Source organism: Leptopilina heterotoma, unplaced genomic scaffold (assembly GCF_015476425.1).
Source record: "Leptopilina heterotoma isolate Lh14 unplaced genomic scaffold, ASM1547642v1 Lhet_228, whole genome shotgun sequence".
In the NCBI taxonomy this organism is placed as follows: Eukaryota; Metazoa; Arthropoda; class Insecta; order Hymenoptera; family Figitidae; genus Leptopilina; species Leptopilina heterotoma.
This window is the reverse complement of record NW_025110946.1, coordinates 761,363-775,856: the sequence shown is the minus strand read 5'-3', so window position 1 is coordinate 775,856 and position 14,494 is coordinate 761,363. Positions and strand designations below refer to the sequence as shown.

The 14,494-nt window shown below is 26.1% G+C and overlaps 1 protein-coding gene across 4 annotated transcripts in view; it reads left to right on the top strand.

Moving 5' to 3' along the window:
* The window catches only part of LOC122502334 (transcription initiation factor TFIID subunit 3), a 60,060-nt gene extending 45,671 nt beyond the window's left edge, over positions 1-14,389 (top strand). For all 4 annotated transcript variants that reach the window (XM_043612323.1, XM_043612324.1, XM_043612321.1 and 1 more), the window contains one exon: positions 12,077-14,389. In XM_043612323.1, coding sequence (XP_043468258.1) covers positions 12,077-12,215 — 139 coding nt within the window. In that variant the 3' untranslated portion in view covers positions 12,216-14,389. The remainder of the gene's footprint in view (positions 1-12,076) is intronic.
* Positions 14,390-14,494: the final 105 nt, after the last annotated feature.

Here is a 14,494-nt window from a genome sequence, read left to right as displayed (position 1 = left end):
AAACTGTAATTTAATTAATTAAAAAATGTAGTATCTAATTCATAACTTTTTGAAATTTTTAAAATTGATAAAAGGTTATATATATTATGGAAATTATGATAAAAGAAATTTAGTTCTTCTTTTTATATATTTTATTTGCCTATATCAATTTATTATTTGCAGACTTATGCTATTATTATTTTATTTGAAATTAAATTTAATTTCAAATATTTCATTAATTTGAGTCCCAAATAAAAAAATTATTATTACAATTAAATAAATATAAATTAATGAATCACAGATAATAAAAATAAATAAAACTACTGATAAAATGATTCTTTTTAATAGTAAACAAAAATCATTTATATAATAATTAAAGGATATAATATAAAGGAATTTCCTTTTAATAGAAAAGGAATTCCTCTTAGACAAATATTAAAAGGAAAATCCGCTTATAGTAAAAAGATTCCTTTTTATTTAAATAGACTGTTTTGTGAGTATAATAATATTCATCAGAAGAACAAAAGAAATCTACTGTTAGCATAGCCTTAAAATATAAATTCTTTATATTATACATATAATCATTGAATTAACTTTTTTTTAATAAAAAAAATATTATTCACAATTATAAAATACAAAAAAATACACTGAGAAAACTGGAGTATTGGACTAAACATCTGGAGGGACAAATCGTTGATATTTGAGAGTTAGCTATTGGATAACAATCTAAATGTTCAAATACACCATTGACAGATATTCGTGCCATTTCTCTTGGAGGGAAAATGAGTTTATAACAGAGGGACAAATTAACTATCTTGAGAAATCCCTTCCTTATCCGGCGCGAAATGAATAAATATGGCAACCTAACCCCTAAATTAAATACATAAAATGTCAGAAAAATAATTTCGCGCGCATCAGATCGTACACATTTTCTGCGCAACTTTTAACTCTCAGATATAATGGGAGAGAATATACAAGTAGATTTCCATTATCAATTCAAAATTTATTTTAGAAGGACTATTTAACTCTCTTCATAAGCAAAGGAAACATACACTTTTTGAACCTCTGAATTTGACTCTCCAGTTTTCTCAGTGTATATAATTATATATAAAAGTTTAAAAATTATTAACAATTAAACAATCTGAAGTGAAAATTATTGTTGTTGTTACTAAAAATAATAATATTGTTATAATAAATAATAATAATAATAATATTTAAATGTAATAAAATTCAAATTATTCTTATACTCTACTAATACTATTAAAAATAACATATTTAAATAACTAGAAAATTTTATGCATGAAATGAAAAAGGAAATATTAAAAGAGTGAAATAGAATTTTTTTATTAAAAACAACATTAATTGAAAAAATTAACGTTAAAACTTTTAAAAATTGAACAAAAATGAACATAAAACGGAAGCAACGGAGACGGCCGAAGGCCGTCGGAGGCGCTAGTTTGATAATAAATTAAAGACAATAAAGCAATTATAACATCGTCGCGCTCTGCTGTAAACGTAAACAATGTCTAACTAATGTCCGCACAAAATGTCTTTGCCCCTCAGAATTTGTTAACTTTGCAAGCTTATAACTCTTTTAAAAAAATTTTTTTAATTTTGGAATAAACAGTTAATAAAGCGTAGTTTATCTGTGCAAATAAATATATGCTATTCCTAAATGGAAAAAATTTTGTTCCTAATTTGTAATCAAATATGTATAAAAATGTCCCTTAAAAATGATACTTTATAAAATGTATGTACTTTTACTAGTCCCTGTGATGTTATTAACAATGGAAAAAATTTACAAAACGTATAGCAGATGTGTTAATAATTAACCTGTATAAAGAAGGTTAAAAAATCCTAAAATTATATTAATTAACGTAGTAATGAGCATTTTTATGCTAATGTGCTATCTGGCTTCAGAATAAAGATCCCAGTAAACGAAAACTAATTGAAATGAATTAAAAAGAATTCACAAAGAGCTTTCGTGAATCCCGCTTTGTGACAAATACGAATTGGAGCCATGATGCAATTTTCCTGAATTCGTGAAACTGTATTGAACTTCCGAACCTTCTATCCGTACCAATTCACTGGACAAGTTTTGAGCCTTTAATTTTTTTCAATTCGTTAGCACGAATTCAATGCATTCCTTGGCCATTTCTTTCGAATGCGAATTCGTTTGGACAAATTGGTACATATTGAATTAAATTCAATTGAATATACAAAGAGCTTGAGTGAATCCCGCTTTGTGACAAATACGAATTGGAGCCTACCAAAAATGTTAATTCGTTTCAATTCATTTGAATTAGTTTTTTTTTACTGCACGGAGAAAAAAATGCTGTTGAATCAATGACATATGGGTTTGATTCATTGAATAGTGTCATAACGGGCTGCCTAACGTATATGCTGTTGTTTTGAAAGCACCGATTCTAATGATTCGATAGTATCACTTTCTTTGAAACAAAAGCATATTTCTCAAATTGACAGCATACTATGTTAATTCGAAGGTGAATCCTTTTGAATCAATAAACAAAATTTTTTAATTTAACAGTATATGCTTTTGAGTCAATGACTATAACTTTTAAATTTAAAAGCATCATTTTTATGATTCAAAAATTTGTACTCTTAATTTTTTTAGTTGTTGCTATCGATTGAATAACACCATACTGTTAATTCAATTCTTTTATGTGGTTAAATATATACCAACAATAAATTGAAAAAAGGGAATTTTTGTTCACATGTTTTTTATATACTATAATTAATTCTCACACCTTTAACACAACACTTTTTATACACATCTTTTTTTCAATTTTTCACACTAACATATGCATCTTTATTATTATTTTAATTTTTTCCAACGGCTAAACACACACACACACATACACATTCAAACACACTTATCTTTTTTAGTCAGAAAAATACGGCTATTCCCAAGCGGTCACCCATCCATTTAGTAACCGCGACCAACGACGCTTAACTTCCGTGATAGACGAGAACCGCCGCGCTGCAATGTAATACATCCGCTTCTCAACGTTGGGCACTTACTTTGTGGTTAAATACCGTGCTCGAGATTTTTCGCGTATATAAGGGAATTTATATAGGGAATTTATATTTAACTAGTCATTAATTAATTAAAAGAATTTAAATAATACTTTTTTATATTGGAATCTCAAAAACGACAGGTTTAATAAACATATAAATATATGTGGGTAAGTATTTCAATAAATTTAGTACCTGTCAATGTCTCAAAACATAGTGTTCTTATTTTTATAGCATATGCTATAGGCAGTCCGCAATAGCACCACTCATTGAAACGAAAGCATATGCTTTCGTTTTCAGAGCGCGCTTCTTTAGAGCAAACAATTTTTCATTTGATTTAAATTTACATGCATTTTCTTCAAATTTATCTATTAGATGCTTCAAATGAATAATGTCAAAGAAGCAATAAATTATTCTGTTGCTATGTATAGATGAACTATAGAAACAATTTGCACAATATCATTAATTCTACAGTACCGTACTTTTAATTTAAACAGATTCATTTTTTCGTTTTAAGCAATATACTTTTCGATTAATAAATGTGTCATTGAATCAATGACGGGGAATTCAATAGCATGGAGATATTTGATTCAACAGCACTTTTTTTTCAGTGTGGGATATACAGCTTTGCGATGAATTGTAAAATGTATATTTTAGAAAATTAAACAAAATTTGAAGACTTGTATCTGAATGCCATTTAAATTGTGCTCTTTATCCCCTTAGAAAATTTTCAATTTTTAATGAGGTGTCGATTTCACTTTTAGTAAAAAAAACGTAGAAAAAAAGGGTCGCATAGACAAGTGCAACTTGCCGACCGGAGAGTTTCTTACGGTCAATTTCAAGACCAAACCTTTGTAGGCCTTTAAACTCAGGGATGTGTCATGGAAAATCAGAATAGTCGTAAATATTTTTATGTTAAAGGGGCTTCACCTACTGCAATATTCCATTATACATCCCTGACTCCCAAAGCCTAGGTATAGTTTACTGGTGAGCCATGTTTTCGAGCAGCAAGTGGCACTAAATTTTTTCTGACATTTTTTTTCAATTCAATATTCAATCCAAAAAATGCCGTTTTTCTTAAAAATTTAAATTATTAATTAACAACTTTTTAGCTTAAATATTTTTGAATGTTGTACTGGATATTTTACAATTTGTCGCAAAGCTGTACACGGAAAAAAAAAGTTCACGAATCTCTCGTGAACTAGTATATCACTTTTGGATGGGACACAAAATTTCAAAATTTTCATTCACTTTTGATTAGAAATGGCGAACGTCAACGAAAAACTGAAACAAATTTAATGAATTTTTGATGAACTGTTAAGGAAGAGTAGTTCGTCAAAAGTAGAGGTACAAGTTCACGAAAAAATCGTGAACTCGCGAGTGTCAGTAGTATGCGCAGTTCGTAATGCGCATCAAATATGGCTGATCAAGCATTCATCATTCAGTCGGTGTCATCGGTGTTTACATTCGGGAAAATTCTTTGATGAAAGTTATTATTTAGAATCAGTGTTTTTTATTACTTAGTGAATATTTTTGTTTGCTAATTTCCTTTGTGAAACAAATAATTCATAAAATGAATTAAAAGTTACGATAAGGGACTTTTTCTACTTTGCACGGTCCTGAGTTTTACAGCAGACAAAGCTAATCGTTTCGTTTGTCGAAGGACAGTGTATCTAGATTTAGCCGTGGCGGTTAGTTGTTAGAAATATTATGTTATAGGGTATAGGTACTAGGTTCGAATCCCGTGAAGCGAATTACGAATTTTAATGGCGATAAAATTGTGTATTCTGTGTAGTTGGATGCGTAATAGGCGTCAAGTTATCAAATAAAGTGAAATACTATAAAAAAAGTAGTGTCTGGAAATTATTTTTTCTTGTTTTTAGCATTTTTTAAAAGTTCACGAATTTTTCGTTAACGTTGACGAAAAGTTCGGAAACAGTACTATGTTTCTAGTGAAGGAGTTGTTGAAATTTTGACGAACTGTGTTTGTTGATTTTCAAGAATTTTGTGTCCCATCCAAAAGTGATATACTAGTTCACGAGAGATTCGTGAACTTTTTTTTTCCGTGTATCTTCATTCTAAAGCCAGATAGCACATTAGCATAAAAATGCTCATTACAACGATAATTAACATAATTTTAGGATTTTTTAAACTTCTATATAAAGGTTAATTATTAACAAATCTGCTATAAGTTTTGTAAATTTTTTCCATTGTTAATAACATCACAGGGACTAGTGAAAGTACATACATTTTATAAAGTATCATTTTTAAGGGACATTTTTATACATATTTGATTACAAATTATAGGAACAAAATTTTTTCCATTTAAGAATAGCATATATTTATTTGCACAGATAAACTACGCTTTATTAACTGTTTATTCCAAAATTAAAAAAAAATTTTAAAAGAGTTATAAGCTTGTAAAGTTAACAAATTCTGAGGGGCAAAGACTTTTTGTGCGGACATTAGTTAGACATTGTTTACGTTTACAGCAGAGCGCGACGATGTTAAAATTGCTTTATTGTCTTTAATTTATTATCAAATGGCGAGATATTTTCCAAAAAACTTCCTAACATATTAATGAACATTTTTGTCGCTGAAAGTTTTCCGAAAACGAAAATTCGTCACTCAACTTTTTCAATTGAAAATAGGAGAATCATTTTTCCGACAAAATTATTTAAATAATTATTTACTTTGACATACAATTTTTTTTTAAATTTCCAAATATTGTTTCACTCTTGGAATAGTTTGAAGAATATTGTGTGTAAATTTTGTGGAAAAATATTAATATTTAACGAAGTAGTCACGAGTTGAAGTCAAAAATTCATTAAAATTTCTTAACTTAAAAAATCACGTTTTTTTCAATTTACGTGAAAACGAGAAATTATATAAAAAATTTTTATTAGAAAAAAAGTTTCGCCTTGAAATTCTGTATAAGAAACAATAATTTAAAATTCATTTTGAACAACTTCAAAATTTTATCTCCAGGGGCCAAATTACATAGGCACACAAAAAAATAAAAAAGTCAAAACCTAGAGGTTACACCCCCCTATCCCCATGTTTTTGGGGTCGCTGAAACCGAATATGACCATGAAAAATTTTTTTCATCGGCCATTTTCCCGCTACCACCCCCTCACATCTGCTCCCGGGGGTTGGAATTTCAGCTTAAAAAAAAGTGGAGTAGGGTGTCTATTCCTGTGTTTTTTGGGTCGCTAAAACCAAAAAAGACTACCAAAAACAAATTCTTCCCTCCCTTAACCCCCTACAACCCCCTTAACACCCGAAAGGTGGGAGGTCGAAATTCGAATTTTCACGGAAAGTTGATTACTGTGTCTAAACCTACGTTTTTTGGGTTGCTGAAACCAAAATAGACTACCAAAATCAAATCCTTTCCATCCCGACCCCCTACAACCCCCTGCAATAATTTTTTTCAAATAAAACGAAACGATTTTTGGGAAATTGAAAATTAAATATTAATTATCAAAAATTATTGAATTCGAATTTTGACCCCCCACCTTTCGGGTGTTAAGGGGGTTGTAGGGGGTTAAGGAAGGGAAGAATTTGTTTTTGGTAGTCTTTTTTGGTTTTAGCGACCCAAAAAACATAGGAATAGACAACCTACTCCACTTTTTTTAAAAATGAAATTCCAACCCCCGGGAGCAGATGTAAGGGGGTGGTAGCGGGAAAATGGCCGATGAAAAAAATTTTTCATGGTCATATTCGGTTTCAGCGACCCCAAAAACATGGGGATAGGGGGGTGTAACCTCTGGGTTTTGACTTTTTTATTATTATTTGCCGTGTGTTCGCGCGTGTGCCCTTTTAAGATCCGGAGCCTCATATATCTACTATTGTCATAAAATTTTCCATAACAATTAAATTATTTTAAAAATTTAATAAAATTCTACACAAACTTTTAATTATTTTCAAAAAATAATAAAAATTTCACAGGAATTTCATTTTTTACAAATTTTTTTTATAAATTTCTTCGCAGTCATTCAATTATTTTCATAAATAATAAAATTTTTACAAGGATTCAATTATTTTCGTAAATAATAAAATTCTTTTTAGAAATTTAATTATTTTCACAAATAATAACACTCATTGCAGAATTTCAATTATTTATAATACAATTTTAATCGAATTCCACGAAAAAATTCTTAAAATTTTTATTAAAATTCATCAAAAGAATTAAGTTATTTAAAAATTTATAGATAAAATTCTTTATGAGAATTCAATTTTAAGAAACATGCAATTATTCAAAAAATTGTTATTTTTGTATTTAAATAATTGAATTCTAGTACATAGAATTATCTCAAACATTGATTTAAAAATGGATATCAGTTAAAATTTTAAATTATAATTGTTGGTTTTTTTCTTAAATTATTTTAAGTTTATATTTTCTAATGTATATATATATTTAATTGAAGAATTTATGAATAATTGAAATTTTGTAAAATTGAATTGTAAACAATTAAATTTGAAAATTCTTAAAGAACTTTTTAAAAAATTATTAAAAATAATAGATTTATAGAAGATGTTTAGTTAAAAACACGAAAAAAATTCAATTTTGTAAAAGTTACAAATTATTTCAAAAATTCAATTATTTTCAAGAGTTGTCTTCGCAAAAAATAAATTTATGTATTGTTCAAAAGTAATAAAATTCTTCTTACGGATTCAATTTATTATTTTCACAAATAATAAAACATATTGCAGAATTTCAATTATTTTTAATACAATTTTAATCGAATTTCTCGAAAAATGTAAGTATTCTTAAAAACTTTATTGAAATTCGTTGATAGAATTCAATTATGTGAAAATTTGTTGATAACGATTCTTTATGGGAATTTAATTTTTTAAAACATTCAATTATTCAATAAAGTATTTATTTTTGTATTTAAATAATTGAATTCTAGTAGAATTTTCTAATAAAAATTGATTTAAAAATAAATTTTAGTTAAAATTTTAAATACTAATTGAATATTAAATGCAATATAGGGTGAATGTGGGTATTACCGTGGGTACGTGAGTTACCGTGGTTTCGCTAATTTTGTCAAATTGCTTTTTCATAGAGGAAGGATTGTATTAGCAAAATTTTCGATTGTGATTTTTTGACATATGTATTTATAAACTTTTTTTCATTATACCTAATCTTTTAGTACTTTATGCACGAATGGGCAATGCCCGTATAAATGTTATAAATAAATAAAAAAAAATTTTGATATAATTTTATCTCAGAAGTCCAAAAAGCAGATTTTAAAAAAATGTCCCGATGTGTGAGTATGTGTGTGTGTACTAAGATTACATTTGCCTCAATATCTCAGAACGAGAAAGAGCTAAAGGCCTCAATTTTTTTTATATTGTAGGTCTCCCGGGGGGACATAAAATGAGAGTATTTTCAGACCGATTCATAAAATTTAACTATATTTTTTTTTTCATTTTGTAAAAAAAAGTTTTTTGGCTATAACTTAAAAAAAATGTTAGGGCACCTATAAATGTTTTTCTTTAGTTTTGTAGTTTTTTCAGACGCATCTTTTGAGCCTTCATTGAACATTTTTCGTCTATATTAGCCTGAGATATTAAAGTTTTAAAAATCTAAATTTTTCGAAAATAACACTTTTTTGAAAATTTTGTTGAAAAATATAAAAGTAACTTTAAATGTATCATTACCAACTTGTAGAGCATTAAAAAAGGCTTCGATTAACCTATTTTTGAACCTGATTCGGTCAGAAATTATGAAATTATTGATATTTGAAAAATCAAAAATTGTGGAAAATATAATTTTTTCAACATTCTTGCGTTTATTAACTTATGTGTAATTATTAAACTATTATAACCATCTTATAGAATATATAAAAATATATTTTTTGGACCAAGATTTTATGATTTTTAACTCTTTTATAAAAATTAATTATTATATTTCAATTATTTTTAGTTACTTTCATGTTGTACGTGTTTAATAAATAAAAAATTATAGTTAGTTAACTTATATTTCTCGTTTTAAAAAATTTTAAATCTCGTAGGTGCGGAAAGTTTGATAAATTGCTCATTGTAATGCAAAAATACAGTTTTATATAAATCGCTTTTATTTATTATTAATACTTTTAAACTTGTTATTTTTTGTATATTCGATTAATTAATGTATTTTTAAAGTCAAAACTTCGTGGTAAATTATGATTCAACGTATTTTTATTTTTATTTTATCAACACGGTAATTGGAAAACGTTTTGAACTTGTGCGCCAAATACCGTGGGTCGTTATTATCATAAAAAATAATATGTAAAGTGACAAATCGTTCTTTTCAAGTTAAAGGAGAACCGCAGGAATTAAAAAATAATTTCAAAATGATTTAGACCAAATACTATTGTTATTTTAATAATAATTACTATTTTCATAAAAAATATTTAATTAAATGTTATTAGGTACTAAATACAGTTAATAGATTTATAACGAATTCTGTGATTATTATTAGTATCTGCTAAAATATAAGAATATTTATTGTTAAATTAATAAACCATTGTTTCAAATTTGCTTAATTTCATTCAACCGTTTGCGATTTCTACAAGTTGAAATTTTCGCGGTATAAGGCACACGGTATTCGTCTTAATGCAAAGAATAAGATTTTTGATTCATTTTTCAATAAATAATAACAAGTATATGGAGTGTATAACTCCTTTTTCATTTTAAGCCAAGTATAATAAAGTAAAGATTTCCTTCTTTCTTGTGGCCTAATGGCTTTAAAGCTATTAGGCCACAAGAAAAAAGGAAATCTTTACTTTAATAAATAATAACATTTTATTGTACAACATGATTTTTAAGAAAAAATGAATTTTTATTAAAAGTTCAAATTTTTTGTCTACCCAGTAAACGAAAACTAATTGAAATGAATTAAAAAGAATTCACAAAGAGCTTTCGTGAATCCCGCTTTGTGACAAATACGAATTGGAGCCATGATGCAATTTTCCTGAATTCGTGAAACTGTATTGAACTTCCGAACCTTCTATCCGTACCAATTCACTGGACAAATTTTGAGCCTTTAATTTTTTTTCAATTCGTTAGCACGAATTCAATGCATTCCTTGGCCATTTCTTTCGAATGCGAATTCGTTTGGACAGATTGGTACATATTGAATTAAATTCAATTGAATATACAAAGAGCTTGAGTGAATCCCGCTTTGTGACAAATACGAATTGGAGCCTACCAAAAATGTTAATTCATTTCAATTCATTTGAATTAGTTTTTTTTTACTGGGTATAAATGGGTTTAATTCTATAAATTTAAATACAATATATACTTTATATATACCAATCGATTCGTCTTGGTGCAAAGAATAAGATTTTAGAAATAAATGAGTAAGATTTTCTTATACGGCAACATAATTTTGCGGAAAGAACTCATTTTTTGATAAAAATGCGAATTTTTTAGCTTTAATTGTGATTAACTCTGTAAATTTTCATACAATTTATACTTTTTATATACCAATCGATTCGTCTTGATGCAAAGAATAAGATTTTATTATAGATTAACTTCAATAACCAACTTAAAAAAATTTTTTTTCAAAAAAATTTTTTTAGAAAAAAGTAAAAAAAAAATTTTTTTTCTGAGAATTTTTTAAAGTCTATCATCAATCCATTTCGAAATATTTTTATGATAATTATACCTGGTAAATTTTAGCCAAATTCGTTAAAACCTCTTCGAGTTATCGTGTTCACAAAAATCGGGATCCACACACACACACACACACACACACACACACACACACACACACACACACACACACACATACATACATGCATACATAAATACATACACACATGCACACATACACACATCCATACATACATCCGGACAATTGTTCAGGGTCTTATATAACATAGTCCTATATATAGAAGAAAATTTGTTAAAAGGATTTTTAAAAATTTTGTAAATTAAACGACTACAAAGCTTCCTCACGAGGAAGCAAAAGGTTTCAAATTAAAATCTTTGAAAATCTGAATTTTTCTGTAACAATTCTGTGGAATTATTTTTTGAGAAAGTTTAATTGCGGATTTTTTTAAAATTATTTTAAGTTTTTATTTTCTAATGTATACATATATTTAATTGAAGAATTTACGAATAATTGAAATTTTGTAAAATTGAATAAATTGTATTCAAATGAATTTGAAAATTCTCAAAGAACTTTCTCAAAAATTATTAAAAATAATGCTTTATAAAAGAAGTTTTAGAAGAAGAAACACGAAAAAAAAATTTAATTCTCGAAAAGTTACAAATTATTGCAGAAATTCAATTATTTTTAAGAGTAATAATATTCTTCGCAAAAATGAAATATATTATTCAAAAATAATAAAATTCTTCTTAGGGATTCAATTATTTTCACAAATAATAAAACACGAGTAATTATTTTTAAAAATTGTATTAAAATTCGTCGAAAGAATTCAATTATTTAAAAATTTGTTGATTAAATTCTTTATCGGAATTGAATTTTAAGAAACATTCAACTATTCAACAAATTATTTATTTTTGAATTTAAACAATTGAATTCTAGTAGAATTTTCTAATAAATATTGATTTAAAAATGAATGTCAGTTAAATTTGCAGATAATAATTGAATATTAAGAGCAATACAGCGTGAATTTTTTAAAATTGTCAAAGAACTTTTTCGAAAATTATCAAAAATAATCGATTTTAAGAAGAATTTTAGTTAAAAATTGTTGAATATAATAATTTTATCACTGGGTCATCTTTAATTATTATAAAACATGAAGAAATCGATCACTCCGAGTCTTCGACTCGGAGTTATCGAAAAAAGTTAAAAATAGTTTTAAAAAATAAATAATAATAATAATACTAAAAAATAGTTATGAAAAATTGAATTAATAGTTTTAGGTAAAATGTTCTCTTATTTGACTCGGATTGGTTATATTTTTGTCAGTTATTGGTCTGTAATTTTTCATTTTTGGTCTGTAAAGTCCGTATTTTTAAATACTTGAACTGGTTCGAGCCCTGAATCAGAAATTTAATTTATAGTAACATAAATTTTCAATTGTTTTCACTATCTTTCTAGGGTGTGCGTTGGCATGCAAGTCCCTCCTGCTTCAAATGAAGACTGGTATTGTCGTCAGTGTCTATCGAAAAAGCAGGAACTTCATCATGACAAAAAGAAGAAGAAGGGCAAAAAGAAAAAAGTGAAAATGCCCGCCTAGTATAAGCTAACCGGGCCCGGGATAAGGCCCGGTTTGTCAGTTACAAATCGCGTGAAAGCAAAGACAAAAACAACTAGCAAAGAAGCTATGAAAAATTTGAAAGGTAAAAAAGTCCCTAAGAAAGAAATGAAAATGCACGTGAAGGGAATGAAACTAAAGTCAAACAAATTAGATGCTAAAGATAAGAAAAGTATGATTAAAGTGAAAAACACGAAAAAACTTAAGAAACTGAAAAATCCAAATTCCGAATTCAAATCTCAATAGTATCCACATTTTGGTGTTTAATTAATCAAATGTTGATATGTATAAAAAATAATTAAACGAAGAATATTTTCATCCGGAAAAAAATTTATGATTTGGAACTTAAGAAAAAAAGTTATTATAAAAAAAACTCTTTTTCAAAATTTAAAAATAAATCATTTAAAATTGTAGAAAGAATCCAAATTTTCAGTGTTTGTTTTTGCTTTTGAGAAATAACTTGTTAAATTTTATATAATTGTTTTACTATGTCATGTAATCTATTTTCCTTGTATATAATATTTAAAAAAATGTGTCTCATTATTGTTAAGAGATAATAGAAATAGATCGTGTACATATTACTTATAATACGTGGTTATTAAGGATCGACTACAATATTTTTAAAATTTTTTTTTATAATTTACATTTTTCACGTCATTCAAAATAACTAGTACACTACATTGAAACTATTTCTGTTGTATAATTATTATCGGTTAACACAAATTATGAATGAACGAATTTACAAAAATTGTTTGCAATTTCATATTATTAAGATTTTCATTTTTTGCTCTCCTATTTTTTTGTTTTTCTATATTTTTCATTTATATAATTAGTAATTAATGCCAAATATATAAAACATCTTTGAGACATATAAAACTTAATTTAAAGAAATGAATAAAATTTCTCGTTTTGAACTTGATTAAAATTATATATTTTTTGTTTTTTGAATTGAAATTTAATATTATCAGAAATAAATAAATTAGGTGAAAAAATGAAATCGTATTTTAACAAAATTACGATTATTTATAATAAAGGTTTTTTAAGTAGATTTCCTGTTTTGAAAAATTAAAAATTATGTTTGCTATAAAAAATTTGAATTTTTTTTTATTTACCAAGTATATACTTGGGCGATATTAAAAAGTATATTTTTTTGTTAAACTAAACATGTTGATTTCTACATAATTCATTATGTATTTTAATTAATTATTTTCTATATTTTTTCTAATATTCTTCCAAAAACAAATTAAAAAAATATAGACATGATTGTTAAAGTGTATTACACTCTTTTTTGTTAATTTTACTCAGCAAAAGTTGTTACTACGAATGAAAGAAAATTACAATTTTAGAAAAATTTTGTATTTAAGGACGTCATCATAATCTAAAGTTCTTAAAGTAAAAATAATCAATTAACATTTAAACGAATTAAATTTTATTATTGATAGTATTTTCTGGAAGAATGTTTTGAAAATATGCTTATTTGTTAATAAAAAGTGAAAATTTCCCTTTTAAGTAAATAAGTATATTTTCAAAACGGCGTATTTATTTAAAAATCTTTAGGATGAAGTTGCAAAGCATAATTTTCTAAAGAAAATAAAAGCCATATTAGATTAAAATCTAATCATTTTAAAAACAAATTTTAATACGATATTAATCACCTGTAAATAAAGAAATACATTTTGTTTAAGTTAGATATTTTTGTTCTCCTAAAAAATATTATCAATGAAAATTGTTTAAATGTTATTAATTATTTTTGTATAGATTCTCTTTGACGAACCACATTAGCAAATGAAAAGAAAAATCGCTGTTAATATTTATAAGTTGAACTTAAGAAAGGGAAAATATTTAAATCTTATATTAGGAAGGAAAAAGCGCATGTTTATAGTCGAAAGACTTTTTAATTAGTAATTTTTCATTCGAAGAACAAGAAAACTAAGTAGCAAATTGTTGTGAAACAACACAAATTGTTAAAAACAAAATAACAAATTAACACAAGGCAATTGAATTATCTATATATTAGATCTATAGTAACAGATATGCATACAAACAATAAATTCACAGTGTCAAAATTGTTGAATAGACGTATGTATAACTTCCATAAGTGTATTTTAGAAAAACTTGAAAATGTACGAATATAATATATAGTATCAAATAATTTATGTATTTTGAATTTCTTTAATTAATTAAACATCCCTCTACTTTATATCATTTATAATTATATTTATTGAATTGAATAAATAAAAAAAAACAAAAAACTTTCTGTT